Source organism: Cupressus sempervirens, chromosome 8 (assembly GCF_028749045.1).
Source record: "Cupressus sempervirens isolate cs-2001-9-10 chromosome 8, ASM2874904v1, whole genome shotgun sequence".
Taxonomy (NCBI): Eukaryota; Viridiplantae; Streptophyta; class Pinopsida; order Cupressales; family Cupressaceae; genus Cupressus; species Cupressus sempervirens.
Window position 1 is genome coordinate 845182763 of NC_143125.1, and position 17783 is coordinate 845200545.

At 34.4% G+C, this 17783-nt stretch overlaps 1 protein-coding gene across 1 annotated transcript in view; it reads right to left on the reverse strand.

Annotated features, from left to right (window-relative positions):
• LOC149545061 (holliday junction resolvase) overlaps window positions 1-14134 on the reverse strand; it is a 152012-nt gene extending 137878 nt beyond the window's left edge. Inside the window, exon 1 of the mRNA XM_089795568.1 lies at window positions 13961-14134. Coding sequence (XP_089651694.1) covers window positions 13961-14029 — 69 coding nt within the window. The 5' untranslated portion in view covers window positions 14030-14134. The remainder of the gene's footprint in view (window positions 1-13960) is intronic.
• Window positions 14135-17783: the final 3649 nt, after the last annotated feature.

A 17783-nucleotide genomic window follows, 5' to 3' on the forward strand; every position in this document is an offset into this window, starting at 1 on the left:
AATGCTTTGCAGTCCTAATCATTTCAAATATCCAGCCACTAAGGAGTTGTGCCCAATCAATATATCTATCCCCAGCACATATTGTTTGCACAATGAAAAGCCACCATTCTTCAAAGTTTAGGGCTTTAGCAAACCACCTCGTTTAGAACCATTCAGTCAACATCACACCCCTCCATCATGACTTTTTCTCACTAAAAGTGGATGTAATAAAAGAAACTTCCAAGTTCTATAAATTCTACTCTTGCAAGCAGCCCAAAGTAATTCTTGATTGTGCTCCTATCTAGTGTGATCAATGCTTCATCGTTAGGCTTATTTCTCTGCTTAGTATTGGGATTAAATCTCACAATGCATTTATTATGAGCTCTAGAGATTGGACAGCTATAAGAAAACCAGCTACCTAGATTAATCCACTCTCAATTAATTTTTGTGTAATAGGTTGTATGGGTTTGTTGTTGATCCTTTATGCAAATCACCCAAATCGTAACGGCTCAATTTAGTATCACCAATTTCTCTCCATTCACTGTCTATACCATTCAGATGATTATATTCGTAACCATAATATCTAAGAGCCATTATATGCAGCAAGAGGGAAACAAAATTTTCTAGCTTTTGCAAGACATGTCACCAATTTGAGAGCTTTCAATTTCTTCAAAAATGGAATTGTCACTGCAATGATTATGCTTTAACTCAATCCTCCTTTATAAATAATTTATCAGTTTGAGGTTGCTTGTGATTTGTGACATGCGAATGAAATTAAATGTACTAGACCCTGTGCACAACATTCCCGTTATCGATTGTTTTATTAGAAAATGCTCATTACTTCAAAAGATAATCATATGTCAACAAAAACTTGAATAGTTCATAGAGAATTCAAAAATTCAGGTTTAGGCTTTCACATCATCAAATCCCAAATTAAGCACTTAATCCCTTGATATCCCAATCTCCTTTGTCTTTGCGTCCTCTAGTTACTGGCCTTTTGATTACCCTTTGGTTTCATAATGATCATTTTATTATTCTTCTCTATGGAAAGCACTTCTTTGGAATCTGATAACTATAGCTACCTTGCTTCAATTTTGTAGGAGGAATGAGGAATTCTTGATGATCACCATCCTCTATTTTCTGATAAGTTGCTTTGTCTTTCAAGATTCGTTTTATCCTTCTTCTTTGAAAAGTGCTTCGCTTAAGGAGGATTTCATTTAGCTTTCCATCGAAATTTCAGAAAATGCACTACTGAGTTTCTATTCCCAATCACCTTGAGTAGTCAAAACATGATTTTCCCAAATTTGTACTAAACATTTTCTGTAAATTTGAAACTTGGACTGCTACCTGTTAAGTTCCAATGTGACCTAAAGACCAAATGTTTGAGGACAGCTTTATGACAAGGACTAGTTACTAACTAACTACTTACTCAAATTCTTGAATGAAGACCAAATTGCAAACAGAGCATGGAGTCAACCGAAAGTCCGACTAGAAGACAATTCCCAAAAACCCAACAGACAAACGGTTTTACCAAAACTCGACATTAGAGACTCGAGTGAGAAAATGTGCTTTTACCTAGACTTAAGAAGTTTATATTGCCAATTTCACACCTAGTGACCAAAACATGGCAACACCTTGCAAAACCCTGACCTAATAGTCCTCTCCACTTTGCTACTTGGATGATGCTTACTATATACCTACTGTAAGATTATTGCAAAAGCCTTGGCTGCCAGGATTAAACCAATGGCTAAAAACATTGCTAGACCAAAACTAAAAAATGCAATTTTGAAATATTACATGTACTTTCACAACTTTCAATTGCTTTTAATTTGTTTAATTTATTTTAGTTGTCTTGGTTTTATATTTTTTAAGTCTTTTTAATAGCCTCGTTTTTTATTTGTTTTAATTATTTTAGCAACATTCCCCGAACCATTCCTAAAACTTATGAAAAAAATCATCATATCTAAACTGCATCCACTTCCAACATCCCACATCCTACAAATTCAAAGAAACAATGAATTAAACTAACTTTCTTGTAATATACTAAACAACAATAAGCAAGAGCCTACAACACAATGGTAAGTTGTGAGCCTCTTATCTGGGAGGTCTTGAGTTCGAGTTTAGTCGAGCTTAACAAATAATAGTAATTAATTACAATGAATAATAATAATTAACCTTGGCTTCGGCCTATTACCCATAAAAAAATATACTACACAAAAGTCTTGCCATAAACGCATGAACATTCCTACATGCGCTCTTCAAATCAAATAATATGGTGATACTTTATTTGTAGTTTTTTTCCAAAGGTAACCTTTAGCTTATAGTTTTTCTTACCAAAAGTATCTATTCTACAAAATCTTCCCTTGACTTTCACATGGACTTAACTTTTTAGGTCAAAGAATATATGTTCCACAAAACTCACAATAGGCATGCACCTAATTTCCAAAGATATTAATGCCACTATTTTAGATGAAAAATTCTTGTTTTACAAGAAGCCCTCCAGCATCGTTATCACAACTAGGAGGAATTTCTTTTGAAGCCTAGTTGTCATCAGCCAACTGTGACACAAACCCTTACCTCTGACAAGTTTGGTGATATGAATATCAACATCATATTCCATGACACGAGTTATCCAGCCTACTCACTTTTCATTTAAATCTTTGCTTAATAAAAATCCTTTCACACTTGGGTGGGCTACCATTAAATGAATCATGCTGTTAGAAACCAAGTGTTTAAAAATTTTAAACTTTTAATAATAGCAAGAACGTGCTTTTCAACAAATTTGTACCTTTGTTCGTAATCTTGCAAACTTTTGCTGAAAATGCAACAGATTGCTCGAATACTTCAGCATTCTTTTGTACTAGCATTGCAGCAATTGTGTCAAACCCGCCATAAGCATATAAAATAAAATCTTTGGTAAAATTTGGATTAACCAAAGCAAGGGCAGCGGATAAGGCCTCTTTGATTGCTTCAAAACAACGCATCCATTGTTTGGTCCAACTAAAAACAAAAAAAATTCTTTAACATTGTTGTTAAAGGCTTCAAAAGATTTGCAATATCAGGTATGAAACACCTCACAAAATTGATCCTACCAATGAAACTTTGCAACCTTTTTTTATGGCTAGGCAATGGGAACTCTAAAATTGCTTGCACTCTTTCCAGATCTGTAGTGGTGCCATGTTTTGAAACAATATATCCAAGAAGACTTCCTTCATGAACAGCAGATACAGACTTTTTAGGATTGAGGGAAATACCGAATTCTCTGCATCTTTCCAGCACTTGTTTGAGATGAACAATATGGTCTTTAGCCTCCTTGCTGAAAACGGTAATATCATCTAAATATACCAGTACCATTTTATACATTAGATTTCCAAAAGTCATATCCATAGCTTTCTAAAACATAGCTCCAACATTAGATAATCCAAAAGGCATTCTCCTATAAGCCATAATTCCCAATTTTGTGGTGAATGTTGTTTTGAACTGATCTTCATCCTTTACCAAAATCTTATTGTAACCAAAATATCCATCTAACAAAGAAAATCTTTCAGAACCTAAAACATACTGTAAAATCTCCTCCATAGAGGGTAAGGGGTGCCTATCTTTTAGCGAAGCCCTATTCAAGTCCCTAAAATCAACACACTAATCGTATTTCTCCATTTTCTTCCTTACGAGAACAAGATTAGAAACCCAAAAAGTATGTTTAATAGGAAAAACAATCCCCCCTTCTAAAAGCTTGGTCAATTCTTTTAGCATTAAAGGAGCTTAGGATTCACAGGTCTTTGCCTTTGTCTTATGGGTTTAGCGTTAGGCTCAAGATCTATAGTATGTTGGGTCAACTTAGGGTCAAAACCTTTCAAATCAAAATAATCCCATGCAAAAACATCATTAAATTCCTAAAATAATTCAATAAAAGATTGTTTTTCTTGCTGTGAGTTTATCTTACCAAACTTTAGCCGTTTTCCTTCAAAAATTTCCAACTCTTCATAATGTTCTTCCTTTACTAGTAAACTAGTTTTATCCTTCTTTACCTGGTCATCCGGATTAAAGATAGTTTCTAGAGTAACCAAACCTTTTGGTAACTTGTTTGTTTTCAGCAGTGTAACCTGATCACCATACTATTGATTGAGTCTATCCTGATTAGAAACTGAAAACACATCCTTTTGCAATAAGAAATTCAATATCTACTCATCTGAATCAAAAACTTGCCAATTTACGTTATTATCCGATATTGAAAGTCTATCTACTACCTTCACATGATGTTCATTCTCTTTTGTGATATTCTCAATAATATCAAACTGTGCACCTACTGCTGCAAGTATATCAGCAAACTGATTTTTTACTCTAGGTATGGATATTATATTAAAAGCTTCAAATTCTTCAATAATATCCCATACCCTGTTTTTATACAGCTTTAGGGTATCATTTTTAACAGAAATCAAACCTCTAACCTAGTTTACAATCAGCTCACTGTCACAAAAAACTTGTAAGCATGTTATTTTCCACTTTCTCGCCCATTCCAAGCCCTGAATTAGAACTTCATACTCAGCAACATTGTTAGAATAGGCAAACGAAAACCGAAAAGCAGCAAAATACTTATCATCATGAGGTGATACTAGCATCACACCTCCACCGGCACTATTTTGACTTCGTGAACCATCAAAATACATCTTCCATACCTGTTCTTGTTGTTCATTAATCAGATTTGTATCCTTGACCAGATTTGGGGTGACTGAATTTTGATCCAATATCATGTAATTACCAAAACCAGCATCTTGAATAATGTTGTTTTGATTGTTAAAAGCATTTTCAATTGCCCATTCATCAAGTAAAATGTCTGGAATACCATTGAGACATGTTTTGGAATCTTTATCAGTAGTTTGTTCATCGCTATTAAATGACATCAGATTTGCATTAATGGCAGCACAAACATAAGGTTTTATATGGTCCTTAGCTAACTTTTCAAAATTGATTGTGATTTTAGTAACATATCCTAACCTAAAGAGCATATGAGACCAATTTGATGAAAAGTAACCACTAATCTTTGTTGTGAAATCCCTAGCTAAACATAATGCAAAATATGGTGGAAGATCTATGACGTAAACATCCTGAGATGTCGAAAAATTTGGATATGTATGTAAAGTCAGACTAGCATCCTTAATGACACCTATCGTACAGACGAATGACCCATCTAGTTGTACTACACCTTTCTTCAATAGTTGATATTTCAGCCTTAGCTGGTTTGCTACCTTTTTAGGCATGACCGAGCTTGCAGCTCCACTATCGATCATGCAATTGTGAACCAAATTATCACCTATTATCAATGAGACATAAAAGGGAGGAGGTTTGACAGTTGGAATCACTAGTTTGCTACTATTTTCTTCAGTATTTGTAAATACAGTACTTGCTGTAATTTCACCAGCACTACCCCTCTTTCACAGTTCAAATTGCAAATATCAACTTGACTAGGAATCGTCAAAGAATCCCGCATATTGATAGATACATTCATTTACTTCATATTTTCAACAACATTAAAAGGAATAGTTGTATGTATCTTAGGCTGTGATTTTGCAATAGCGGGTTGTGCTTGTTGTTGCTGCTCTGTACTGGTATTTGGAAGAGTCGCAAATGGAACTTGCTAGTTTGTTGGCTTAGATGATCCGACAATAGCTGCATTACTTGTATTACTGTCATTGTTGATATTTTGGTTGTCAAGAGCTCTCTTTTTATTTCTAGAATAAACAACAATCTTAGGATCATCACCATTCAAACCACATAACTCATCCCCTTGCTAGTTTAAGAATGAAGCATCCACAGGAGGTATATCTTGTTGTTGTTCAATTTTAGCCTCAGGTGCATGTTGCATACTTGTAGTGTTTTACACCATCAAAGCTTGATTAATTACACCATTTGAACATGTAGCTTGGCTATGGGGTTGATTACATAGAAAACACCATTCATATTCGGCAACCATATTGTTTTGCATAGGTACTGTATCCTTTATCGAATTCGCAACATTAAGAGGTGTTCGATTGTAAGGTTTGTATGGCCTCTGATTTATGTTTTGTCTATTTCCAGCATTATACTCTTGATTATTTGGTCTATTCTGAGACTAACCTTGGTTTTGTTGCTGATGTCCTTGATTTTGCTAATGATATCATTGATTCTATTGCTGATATCCTTGATTTGCAATGAAATTCTATGCTTGAAAGGGCCGCCTTGGTTGGAACTATTGTTTTCTTAGGTTGACGAATTCATTCTCAAAAGTTTGCATTAAGCTTTCAATCTTTTGTTGGCTTTATTTAATCTCTTGCAGCTCCTGAGAAGGTCCAGCAACTACTATTTATTGGCTGGAAACAGCTGGCAATGGATTGAACAATGGCATTTGTAAAGGCATATTAGGCTGTATATTCGAAAAAATAGGCATAGGACGCCTATGAGCAATTTTACCTGCCTGAATAAAGTTGTTTCCTGCCCTCACTGATTCAGCAAATGATTGGGCCAATGTAGTACCTCCCATAGTCTAAATCATGACAAAAATGTCGTTGTTCAAACTTTTTAATAAGCACAAAAATGTGTGATCAGCACTTGGTCTGACAGCAACATGTATCCTGTCCCACTTTTTTGAAAACGTGTGTTAAAATCAATCATCTACTCTTGTGGAGCCCTTTTCATAGTTGTCAGCTGCTCTACTAGTGACAAGTGATCAGATTTATCTTCAAAAAACTTGGTGAATGCATCACCCAGTTCATCCCATGTGCTTATTGAAGCCACCGGTAAGCTTTTGAACCACTCCAATGCTTTTCCTTTAAATGAAGCTGCCAATAATCTGACTGCTACATTTTCTTGTGTTACATGATGAACATTGGAGAGACTAGCTACATCTCTGACATGCTCAAAAGTTGTGGTTTGGCCCTCTCCAGTGAAATACGGTACACCTTTTAGAGTTGTTAAAGAAATGTCATTATGATGTTGAAGATTTGAAGGACTTCCTTGATTAAAGGGCACAAAAGCAAAAGCTCTTGGTAGTGCCATTAATGGTGGATGATAACTACTCTGTTGTTGGCGTATTGAAACTACAGCTGGTTTTGGAAACAAATTTGTTGTAGAACTTGAGCTTGTTGTTGTATTGGTGAAAGTAATTAAAATTTCTGATTCAAAAGGCTAAGTTCTACAAGTTGGACTTGCTGAATGCCTGATATTTCTTTTACTTGTATGACTTTTCCTTTGATAAACTCGAGTATCCAGTGTTGATTGTTGATTCCTCTTTGCTGGTTTGCCCTAGCAAGAGTTCTCACACGCCTTTTAGGTGTCTCAAGCTGCAGATATTCAAATGTATCAAAGCTTCTAGTCTATATTTTTATCATTAACAGCACTAATCTACACTTTTCTTTCCCACAAAGTCGCCAAATATGCAGATTTTAAACTCCTTGAGCAAATAATAATTAAACCCTGTTGTTCGCATATCAAAAACAGCAATAACTTCCTTAAAAATTAAGGCAAGCATCCCACCTGGCATGCCAATAACTGTTATCTCCAAAATCTGCACCCTAATTGCTCCAAGTCCTGAAACCCTCAACAATTTTGGAGAAACATTGGGTCAACCAGAAGTTGTGGATAATCTATGCCCTGAATGAACCTCTAAATTCTAAGCCGGTTCCTATCTGACATATCTGATATCTCACCTATGCTAATGAAGACCTGAAATTTGTATGGAAAAGGGTGTAAAGAGGTAAACTTGAAAATGGAAAACCTAAATGATGAAAACTAAGATGATACACTAGAAAATAATAATGCAAAACTACTGTTATACTTGTAACACAATGAACGCTTTCAATAGATAATCACGCAAAACATAGCTTGAAAGAATTGTTAATCCAGATAAATATTTTAAGAGAAGGTTAAATATGAATGTACAAAAAGAAATAAATCAAAATCGAATATATCACCAAGGAAACACAACTCAAAACCTATGAATAACAGATATCAGAAATGGAAGATGCAAAACGAAACATTACCCAAAAGGTTTATCAATAAAACACCACTAGATAACATCAATCACCACAAAGCATACTGTACTGCCCCCATTTCCAAGATTGATTGAATAAAATATTAAACAAATTAATAATAAATAATTAGATATAATTATTTATTATATGTTTAATAAGAGTGAATTTAATAATAATATATAATTATTACTAAATAAAATAATAAACTATATTAATGAAAGAGCATTACACTAATATATATAAAAGAATAATAAAGTTAAATTTATATCTTAATATAAATTTACCATTAAAATATAAACATATAATCATTAATTAATATAACATATTAAAATAATGGTGTGACTATAGGAATAGTCACAACTGTTGAGAAATCTGAGTATTTATATCTAGAGATATAAAATTGGAAAAAAGAAAAAAAGGAAAAGGAGGACGAAGGGCAAATAAGAAAACATCATGGAGGGATATAGCATCTGCTAGAAGAAAAAACAAACTCAGTCATCTATGCCAACAGGAAGACGAAACAGCAAAGAAATTGTGGGGAAAGATACAGAGGAAGAATTCTGCATATATGGAAAGCAATCTGCAAGCAAGGGGGTTCATTACATTAGGAGGAACACATCTAACAGTGGAATATATCGCCTAACATGCAACAAGTCTCCAAAGATTGATTCCAACTTAATAAATCAAGAAGATCATACCTACCAAGCAGACAATATCTACTCTCAAAGAGATTCAATCATGATACAATAGAAGATCTGGCACATAATATATAGCATCGATCAGAATATATATCACGGACAGATACAAGCAACGAGCATAAATAAAAGTCAGACTGGGAAGAGAATCGAAAGGATATATATATATATATAGGCAGCGATAATAAGATATGGCAAGTAGTCCAAATATATTGCAGAAGAAAACAAGTCTATACATGTTAGTAACAAGTAAATATATTACATAACACTCTAGTGATTTATAGTCAGCGAATAAAAAAAAGAGAAATCAAGGGGTATTCACGTCAAATCTGATACTCAGGATCACTAAAGAAGGCATCGAATTGAAGTATTAGAAATACAATAGGAAATAAGAATCAGATTTAATGGAGTCGGCAATGACTCACCCAATAATTAGTATCAAATATGACCATATCATGGGCATCTTCGAATGTTTATATGGGGCTGAGTATACTTCTGAAGTAAAGATCATCATTCATGTCACAGCTACAAGCTATTAGATGTATGCATGCATATGTGGGGAGATAGCAGCGGTCATAATTACAGAACAATAACAATTAATGATTTCTATACACAATATTTGGAAAGTAAAATTCAAGGAAGCTAAGAAAGGCATACATACAAGTTAATCAAGGAACACTGATTTTAGAAGTACTAAAGCAGTGACAAGAAGAAGAAGTAAAAGCAAGGTGAGATATTTAACAATAATAAGAGACAATAAAATAAAATAGCATTTCATTAAAGGAGAAGAAAAGATTAAATATAGAAGATATTTATAGGGAAGAGATTTTTAGTATTAAATAATCAGTCTGGAAGAAGAGACATTACACATACAACCAAATCCTTTACTCCAAAAGTTGAATCCAATGAAAACTGTATTACAAAAAAAGGCCCAAATAATAATATCTTTGCATAATAGCTCAAAAAACTTGAGAATAAGATGTCAAGGACAAATATCACATGCACATATCTCTCCTCTCAAAATTTGAACACCTTCTCTATAACAAAGAAGGGTACATAATAATAACGAAACAACACCACCTTCCCATAAAATCAAGAAGTAAGCGTCGAAATCTAGAGAAAACTGTTTATAAAAATAGCCTAACAGATTCAAAAACATGCCTCATGCACTCCAGACTGTGCCTTGACCCAATAAACATGTAGACAAGTCCAAGAAGACTCTATAAATGCAAAAAACAGCTCCATAATTGACTCCAAAATCATGAGTATGATCTGCAAGTCTAAAAATAGCAACTGAACATCTCCCTTGAAATTTGGCATTTTAGAACGTTAACTCCCTTCATAACCTTTTGATACTTTGAGTTAACCAATGATTCAAACCTTTTAATCTTGAAATCTCAATGCAAACTCTCCTTTTTTTATTATTATTTAATTGCCTTTAAAATTATTATTATTTAATAGTTGATTTATAACTTATCAACCAAAACAATAATATTTACAGTTTAAATACAATGCAATAATAATAAACTATTAATTAAAATAATAATATACACTTAAAAATTAAGTTCTATAATATTATTTTAACTAATAATTATTTCTCTCCTAATATAGCACTTTGCAGACCCGAAAATCTTATTGCATTGAATTTAATTGAAAGGCAATACTCCAATGCATTATCTCTTTCGTTTGCTCAATGATAGATGAAATTAGAAAGAGTAGGGTTTGTGGAAAACCCAGCCGCACCATTCTGGATTTTGCGAATTTCTCTACATCTTTCTTGATTTTGGTTCATTCTTTGTTGGGCTTCTTGCTCGGACGCTATTACTAGCTATGGCTCACTGCTATCGTTGCAACTACCATTCTGGAGGATATCGTTGTTTATTTAGCCACCATTAGCTATGGCTTGCTGGGTTTTTTGGAGTTTTTTGCTAGATATTTCATGGCCATTTCTGATGCTGTGAGTCATTAACAGTCACAGGTCTTGGCTAGGCATCATGAATGCTGGTGTTATTTCATTTCGTAGCTCTGGTTAGGTTTCCATCTTGTGAGTGTTGATTGCTTCATTTCATGAGTGCTCTATGGTGTCGTGAGCCATTGGTGAGGGCTTCCGTGCTTGGTCTTTCTACTTGTTCTGGTTGATTTTGTCCTAGCAAGATACTATGGCTCCACATTTGCTGGGTCTGATGATTTCATGGCTCCTTCTACCTAATGTACATGATGGTTATTACATTTGCTTTTTGTTGTTTGGGCGCCATGGCCAGCTATAGCTTTTATGGCTCTCCTTTGTGCCATGAGTTGTTCTTTTATCATTTTTTCTACTGTTATATTTACTACACATGAAGTTTGTTGTTGTTTTCTCTGTACCTTTGAATGCCATTATCATTATTTATATGGTATTTTCTTGGTCTAGTTACTTCTAATTATTTTCTCTACCATTGCGGCCACCATCTTGTAAGGTTTTGGAAGTTTTCTTGCACTTTCACCCTTGGTTTTTTTTAGCAAAATCATGACTGCTGTCTCCATGCTGTGATTTTTGTTGTAGCTTTATTGTCTCTCTGTGGAAGTGCCTGTAATGCCGATACTAGTTCAAAACTGATGATGTAAAAATGGATTTTCTTTAGAGGTACCTTAGGCAAACATTTATCAATTATAGCTCACGTTCTTGGCATCTTCGTGTGTATTTTGAATATCAATGTTATTTGAAAAATCAACAATTTGCATGCCCCTTCCAACTATAGCAATTTGATAATAGCTTCTTTTTTCATGAACTGTAGTATGTAATGTTTCGAGTTCTAAACATTAATGTTTGAACTACAATGCTCTCTAATAGTATAAACTTCCTAATTTGATCTTGGAAATGCTTGCTCTCACAAAGCCATAATGTGGTCCACCATTTTGTAAACGTGATACACTTCCATCGTGATATTTTGATACTTTCTTTTTGCTGGGCATGAAGCATTTATATTTATTTTTAGATCTGATGGCTACAACTGAAAACCACTTCTTTGGTTTATGTTCACATAGAGACTCTCTCTTTATTCTTTGTCGTTGCACTTCTGAATAATACATACTTGTTGTGAGCATTCACTAGTTTACTCATAACTCCTCCTATAGCTTTCACTATTTTCTATTATATATATGAAATAGAAGGTTTCAAAATTATCTTAGTTCATCCCTTTGATGTTTCATTCTCTTGATTCAAGTTGCATACTTTTTTCACCATAAGGTCCCATGTTCAAAAGATGCGTATCCCAATCAAACTTGTCGCATTTATTATGATTTCTTCAGTTATTGAATGCAAAAGGTTTCAAATGAAAGTGACTTGTCCCTTTAATGCTTTTGTTTTTCTATTATGAATCAGCCATACACAATTAATTCAATTTGTTATGATCATGTTGTACAGGAAACAAACATGTTAATGGTAAAACATATATCGTTATTGTTTTCCTTTTGCTGGTAGATATTCTTATTTTATGAAAAAATATGTAAGGTGATAGGAGTATGAAAGTTGAGATGAAGCGAGACACCAGCATTGCTTAGATCCATTGGATGTAACATATCTTTATTTTGAATGTTGGGTTGGAACGCATGGAGAAGATGTGGTGCGAGGCAGCAAATGGGCAAAATCAAATGGATGCAGCATTACCAGTCATTACAAGCAATGACTGGTGCCCATGACTTTTTCTCTACTCTATCCTCTTCTTTCATGTTATGCAATTTTTTATAGAGTAGGAATGTATATCAGCAAAGGGACTACTCTTGCGATCATTTTGTGAGAGAGATAATTAATTTCAGCATCTTATTCACGCTTGTAAATATCAATTGTACCATCATGGTGAATAATAAAAAGACATTGTATATTATTTGAATATGAATGAAAAATGCTTCTTTTTTGCAATTCTGAATATAACTTGAAAGTAATAAACATGTATGCTTTACTCGATTTGAACATGTGTGAAAATTGAGTAACAGTTTTATTTTGAAGAAGTCTATGCTCTGAAAATAGGAAACAATGTGGTAGAGGCTAGATGGATGCTCAAATAGTTTGAGGTGCTATAAGATTGGAGAAGCTATACCTTTACTAGGGTTATGGGGCATTCCATGTGGAGATGGTGAGTCCAATAGTTCGATGAGATTTGAAAGTCTGAAAGCTTGACATCGTACCTTTACGAGGGTTATGAGACATTTCATGTAGAGATGGTGTGTCAAATGGTATTTCAAAGCTGGATGAAATCTACATAACTATGAGAAAGTCTTACTCTATGACATATTTTCAAAGTATAATTTCTACATAATGTTTCCTCTAGTTGTCACATTAAGTGGGAGTATTGGAGTTAATGTTTCAACAGTAGTCAATAATAATTGTTGCACACGTGACAAACATGCAACAAACCTTGTTGAGTTGCTAGCAACACAAGTTTAGTTTAAGTGTGAGTCAAAGAGTTTTTGTTTGAATCAAGTTCTTATTGTAGATGTGTTGAGTTAGGTGTCCATAAGTTTGTGTGTGTTGTCAATGATGAAGTAGTTTGTTGTCAATCTAATTAGCAGTGATTTAGGAATATTGTTGGGTCAAGCTATTGTATAAATTTGCACCCATTATTCAATAACATTAAGCTGGAAGTTCTTTCTCTCTCTTCCTTGTTTCTGTTGATCTACTTTTCTAAAAGTTTGTACCTCACAACAGTTGCCTTGATTGAATGGAAACTGTTTCCCTCGAATTCACCATAGAATTGGAACTTCGCCTGTTTGTGATAGCCCGCACCCTATAAATTAGATGCAATAGTTTATCCAATTTCCACACTTCAACGTGTCTCTTCCACTTAGACATCAAGCTCAATGGAATTACGTGAATACATGTTACAAAAGAACATTTATGCACCCACCTCAACTTATTTAGCATCGAATACACAAAACACGATGCCGATAGTATCCAAAGATTAGCAACAAACCCTTGCCAGGAAAAAGAGAAGACCAACCGAGCAGTAAGCAATTGCATTTCATGTCACCTAAGTAATCGAATCTATGACTTATTGAATGAACTGAAACCCAGAAAAATCAGATATCCCTCGCCTCTTTTTTCATTTATTTTTTTAATTTTAAATTAATGTAATTGGTTACAAGCTTCTCAAACGAACTGGAAATCCTAGACAATTAAAACGAATTTACTCTAGTTTCATCCTTTCCATGTAATTTCGTATAAGTAATTTCGCAGCCTCTTAAATAAACTGGAAACCATAAACAATCAGAAAAACCGACTCGTAACATATTGAAGGAGATTACCTTGGATTCTTTGATGGCTTGGATGCAATCTTCCAATGCATTTTGCGTTGCTTCGATTGAGGCCTCCATCTCGATTGCTTGGAAAAATCGTTGCTTTAGCTTGGATTTTTGCAGAAAAAGCAAATATAGGTGTTAGTAACGTCTGTGGAAAAAATCAGGGAGCTCTTCTTGCGCTTTCCCGCTCTTTTTATTTGGATACATTACACACATACTCGAAAGATGATGAAAATATATTTTATTAGTAAAATAGTGAATCTATATTTATATATTATTGTATTTTTATTTAGGTAATATATTCTTATTATTCAATTAGTTTTTACCAATTGGATATAACTATTGTGGGGGCATTTTAATATTTGTAAAGTTTTATGATTAAAAAAAAATCTCAAATTTAATTGGTTGATTTTATTTGTTCTTATAGGACTCATTCTCTATATGTATAAAATAGACTAAAGTATCTTTTTAATTTTTCCTAGAATTAAGTGAGCAACAACTTTACTATTATTAAAAAATTTAAAGTACAAGTTCTCCCATCAAAACATTAATGCAGTACTCTTTAACTGTTTTTTTTTGGCAAAAAGTGGCATGTGTGTGTGTGTGTGTGAGAAAGTTGGTTCAGTGGCTCGTGAAGGGAAGAACACAGCAAGAAACCTTTCAATCGTTACCAATTACAACCTAGAATGTAAGATACATACTCGAATTTACAAAGACATACACTAAGTTTAGAGGAATTAGAACCCTTATACACGTGTTATCATTTTACACTGCTCAAAACCTATACAATCTCGCAAAATCAAAATATCCCTCTTACAACTCCAAACACCCGTACTTCGAATAGGACCCATACTTGCTACCAAAAAATCACAAGCTTAGGCATAAAACTTGTTATTGTTACCGTTCTCGAAAATAATAGACTCCACAACCTAATTTCCCACACTACCAACCAATCCACAACTTTTTGACAAGCAAACAAAACACTTAAATTGACTCCAACTCCATAGGTGACAGATCATCTCCTTGTGCCAGCTCCAAGTGCACCAATGGATTATCCATTTGCATGATGTTAACACTCTACTTAACTAAAAACCCTGAAGTCTCATTTTGTGCCACATCAACATTACTGCTTCCCTCGTCCTCATGGACATGCTTTATTAACTCATCGATTGCCCTCACTTTGCCTTTCAAATTTTCAACGACTTGTGAGGTAATAACTTCTCTATAACACCAGATAATATGATCCACTAGCCCTAGACTTCAATCGACCAAAGCTTTGGAAAACAGTGACAAAATTTGAAGAAACTTTGCATCGCCTCTAATCTGTTGATTTCTAATCACACCCCCAAAAGGTGTCAAAACCCACTACCAAGTTGTATTTGCAAAGAGCTACCCTGATCTCTTCCTTCCCAATAAAGCTACCCCAAACTACCTTATCTACAAGGCTCTCAACTCTACCCATATCTTGAAGGAGATCAACAATGTAGGTGAGAAAATAAGAGAGAATTTGTGATGGAAGAATGGCCCTCAGCAAGGATGGACAAAGAACATTTGGGCCCAGAAGATCCAAAATACACAACTCATTTTAAAAACTTCTTGTAACTCTTGCTGTGACATGTGACCTAGCCATGGACTTTCCCAAGCTTTACGCTTAATGAAGACTCTAAGAACTTTGCTCGCATCCTTCATATAGCTCCCTTACCCGAGCACTTAGATTTCATCACAATCTGACTACTCGAAGAAATGTAATTTCTAATGCAAGACCACATTCCTACATACCTTCATCGCACAAGTGATCCTGACATACTCCAATACCATCATACTCCAATACAAGTGATCCTGACATACTCCAATACCATCGCAAACAAATCCTTTCATCTACCATGAAGGAATCACAATCTACTAGCTAATCCCACATAATATACTTCCACAACCTACTTGCATACCAACAATAAATCCAAATCCACAGCCAAATTGCCTAATCATGTCCAAAAATGCTCCTATATACTTATACTAAAATTAAGATCCACGTATTTGCACGTTGAAATAAGTACACATTATTTTGTACACTAGAATGATTATCAAATTATATAATGATAGGCTTCAATTCAAATCCCAAACAATCACTTAACCCGCCTCTAGTATAATTCACATGTTTTCACACCAAACACCCATCATCACCTATTAATTGGTAAACACCGATGCCTGAACTAAAATACTACCGTAGATTAGATAATATGTTTATCCTAGTTGAAATAAGTTGGGAAAACTCCCTAAAGTAAAATGTGTGATCCTCATCTCTTCCCCTTGTAAATCACAACCCAAATTAGACAAATTGTCTTCTACTTGATTCCCTTCTCTCAGGGTATGAGAAAAAAATCCCACTTTAAACATATCAATGATTATCTAAGCTTTTTTCAAGATATAACCAAACTTCCAATTCCCTGTTTTCTCTTTATACATGAATTAATCACCAATCTTGAATCTCCCTCAATATGAATATTTTCTATCCTTAAACTTAACGCCAATTCTACTCCAAATAAAAGCGTCGAGGCTTTTGCATTATTGTTGGTGCCTACCAGAATCTTTTGTGCCAGCATTTCCACCACATTACCTTCATGGTCTCTAATACACACCCCAACCCCCAACTCACTAGGATTACCTCTTGAACAACCTTCAAAATTCAACTTACATACTCCCGCACTCAGAGGGATCCATCTCACATCCTGCCTATTTAATTTAATACCTAGACCTAAAGCAATGAAATTATAGCTCGAAGATGGTAAATTAATCCATCTATTTGACAACACAATATCCCAACCTATAACAATTAGGTGCTCAGTAGTTTTTCTTACATATGACAAAACTACTTCCCCCACTACAGATTCTAAAGCTGACAACACTCCTTCAATATTCAAATGTTGATTTCTAAAAATTCGCTTATTTCTCTCCCACCATATTGCCCAAATTGCTATTGTTGGAATACATTTCCAAATACAAGAATAAAAAGAATGATTTTCTAGGCATGGCCAATCCTGGAACATATCCCATAATGTATTTGGGAAAGGCATCATGAAATTTAATTTTTGAAGGATGAAGACCCAATATTTTTGAGCCACTTTACATTGAACGAAAAGATGATCAACTGACTCCTCTTTCTCCAAATACAAAACACATTTTAGATTTTGCATAATGTTCAACTTCTTCAATTTTTCCCCAGTCATTATTCTCTTCTTTAGGGCCAACCAATTTAAACATCTTGCCTTTGGTAGAACAACTGGATTCCAACAGAATTTGAATGCCCTTGACATCCTATTACTAGCTTCTAAGCTTCTAGCAGCCATGTATCCCAACTTCACTGAGTATCTCCCCTCCTAATGAGGGACCCATAACACCTCATCTTGTTGATTAGACACAAAGACAATTCTTGCCTTACACATGCTACCAAAGTCCTTTTTGACCTTTTCTAGAATTGGTAAACTATCTAGACTTTTCCCAAGTAATTAGACCTAAGACTGGGTCTACAAAATGAAAATAATCTGCAACACATGAACCCCATTGATCACAAAATATCTAGCTCCAAGCCCCAAAGAAATAAGATTTGCTTAAAGTTGGAAAACCATTCCATGAGTCTTCCCAAAAAAGTGCCTTAACCTCATTGTTAATTTTCCAAGACAAGTATCTAGTGACCAATTCTCATGAATCCACCATAAAATTCCAAATTGTTGAGCCTTTAGGTAACTTTTCCATAGTAAAAATTCTAGAAGGTTCTGATGAATCTAAATATTTGCTTTGCATGATTCTACACCATTTTGCTTCAGGTTTCTCG